General features: G+C 43.9%; 1 protein-coding gene across 1 annotated transcript in view; it reads left to right on the top strand.

Moving 5' to 3' along the window:
- GOT2 (glutamic-oxaloacetic transaminase 2, mitochondrial) overlaps positions 1–1,375 on the top strand; it is a 33,763-nt gene that overhangs the window by 14,523 nt on the left and 17,865 nt on the right. The window contains exon 2 of the mRNA XM_012647842.1: positions 863–1,019. Within this exon, the coding sequence (XP_012503296.1) occupies positions 863–1,019 (157 nt within the window). The remainder of the gene's footprint in view (positions 1–862; positions 1,020–1,375) is intronic.

Raw genomic sequence — 1,375 nt, 5'->3', positions numbered from 1 at the left:
GTAGAGACGGGGTCTCGCTCTTGCTCAGACTGGTTTCGAACTCCTGAGCTCAAACAATCCGCCCGCCTCGGCCTCCCAGAGTGCTAGGATTACATGATTTTTAATTCTTAAAAACCTAGCACCTCTTTCCTCCTCTCCACCCCTACTGCCCCATCCTGGTTCAGGTCCTCATCTCTTTATCTGTCTTGTTGGGTAACAAACCAGCTTCTTCAATGATCCTTCTGCATCCACCCTTACCACTCTGCGTACAGTTCCCCACGCTACAACCAGGTGGGCTAAAAAGAATGTAAGTCCATTCATGTTCACACCCTCACCTAATCACCATGTCCCCACCCCCCCAAAAAAACTTTAATGATTCTCCATGTTTCACTACATCCCAGGTAGGGCCCAAGAACCCGTATATTTAACAAGCTTTCCAAATTATGCTCTTGACAAGTTTGAGAACAGGATAAAACCCGCACCTCTTAGGGGATTAAATAATACTCTTGCATGGCCCTTACTTACTGTCTCGTGTTTTACCACTCTCACTTCTTCCTGCCAAATTACTTAAAATATTCTTTGCATAGGAATTCAAGTCAGGTTTAGACTGTTTTAAAAGCCTACATTTGCCCTCTGTCTTCCCCACGATGATTTGGTGCCCCCTATCAGCTTTTCATTACATTTGTATTGAAATTATTGGTCTTTTCCACTCTTCTACCAGGTGTTTTGAAGTCTTTTGCATTGTGGGGTTATTGGTGTCCATTGCTATACCCTGTGCATAGTAGAATGCAAATACTTATTGAAATGGATCTTTGGCAGCTCAGGCATCTCTGGTCATGAGGATTTAGCTAATGTGACTGAGCTGATGTATTTCTCATTTCAGCTCCTGGTGGGCCCATGTGGAGATGGGACCCCCAGATCCCATCCTGGGAGTCACTGAAGCCTTTAAGAGAGACACCAATAGCAAAAAGATGAATCTGGGAGTTGGTGCCTATCGAGATGATAACGGAAAGCCTTATGTGCTCCCTAGTGTCCGCAAGGTGAGCTTGCCATTCATCTCCTGCTGAGTCAAGGTGAATAGACTAAAGGGAGCCCTGGGGAGGGGCAGGAATAGTGCTAGACAGGAACCCTAGGTTCTAATCCAGCACTAACTGCATGAATCACTCAGGTTTTCTGGGCTGTAGGGTCCTTGGCTATAAAAGCAAGAAGTTGGAACCACATGATCTTTTCTAAGATTGAACTTCCTTTAGTCCTATTATAATCTATAAAACAAGTATGGTGTCATGTTTAATTCTGAGGGTACACGAGAGAACCAAGAATTTAAACATTGTTTCTTGGTGAGAGAAATAGTCCTTTGTGGATGAGGATTACTGTTATTTTCCATTTCTCTCATTTT

Source organism: Propithecus coquereli, unplaced genomic scaffold (genome assembly GCF_000956105.1).
Source record: "Propithecus coquereli isolate 6110/MARCELLA unplaced genomic scaffold, Pcoq_1.0 Scaffold272, whole genome shotgun sequence".
NCBI lineage: Eukaryota > Metazoa > Chordata > Mammalia > Primates > Indriidae > Propithecus > Propithecus coquereli.
The sequence above is the reverse complement of the archived record's forward strand: the minus strand, read 5'-3'. Positions and strand labels throughout refer to the sequence as shown.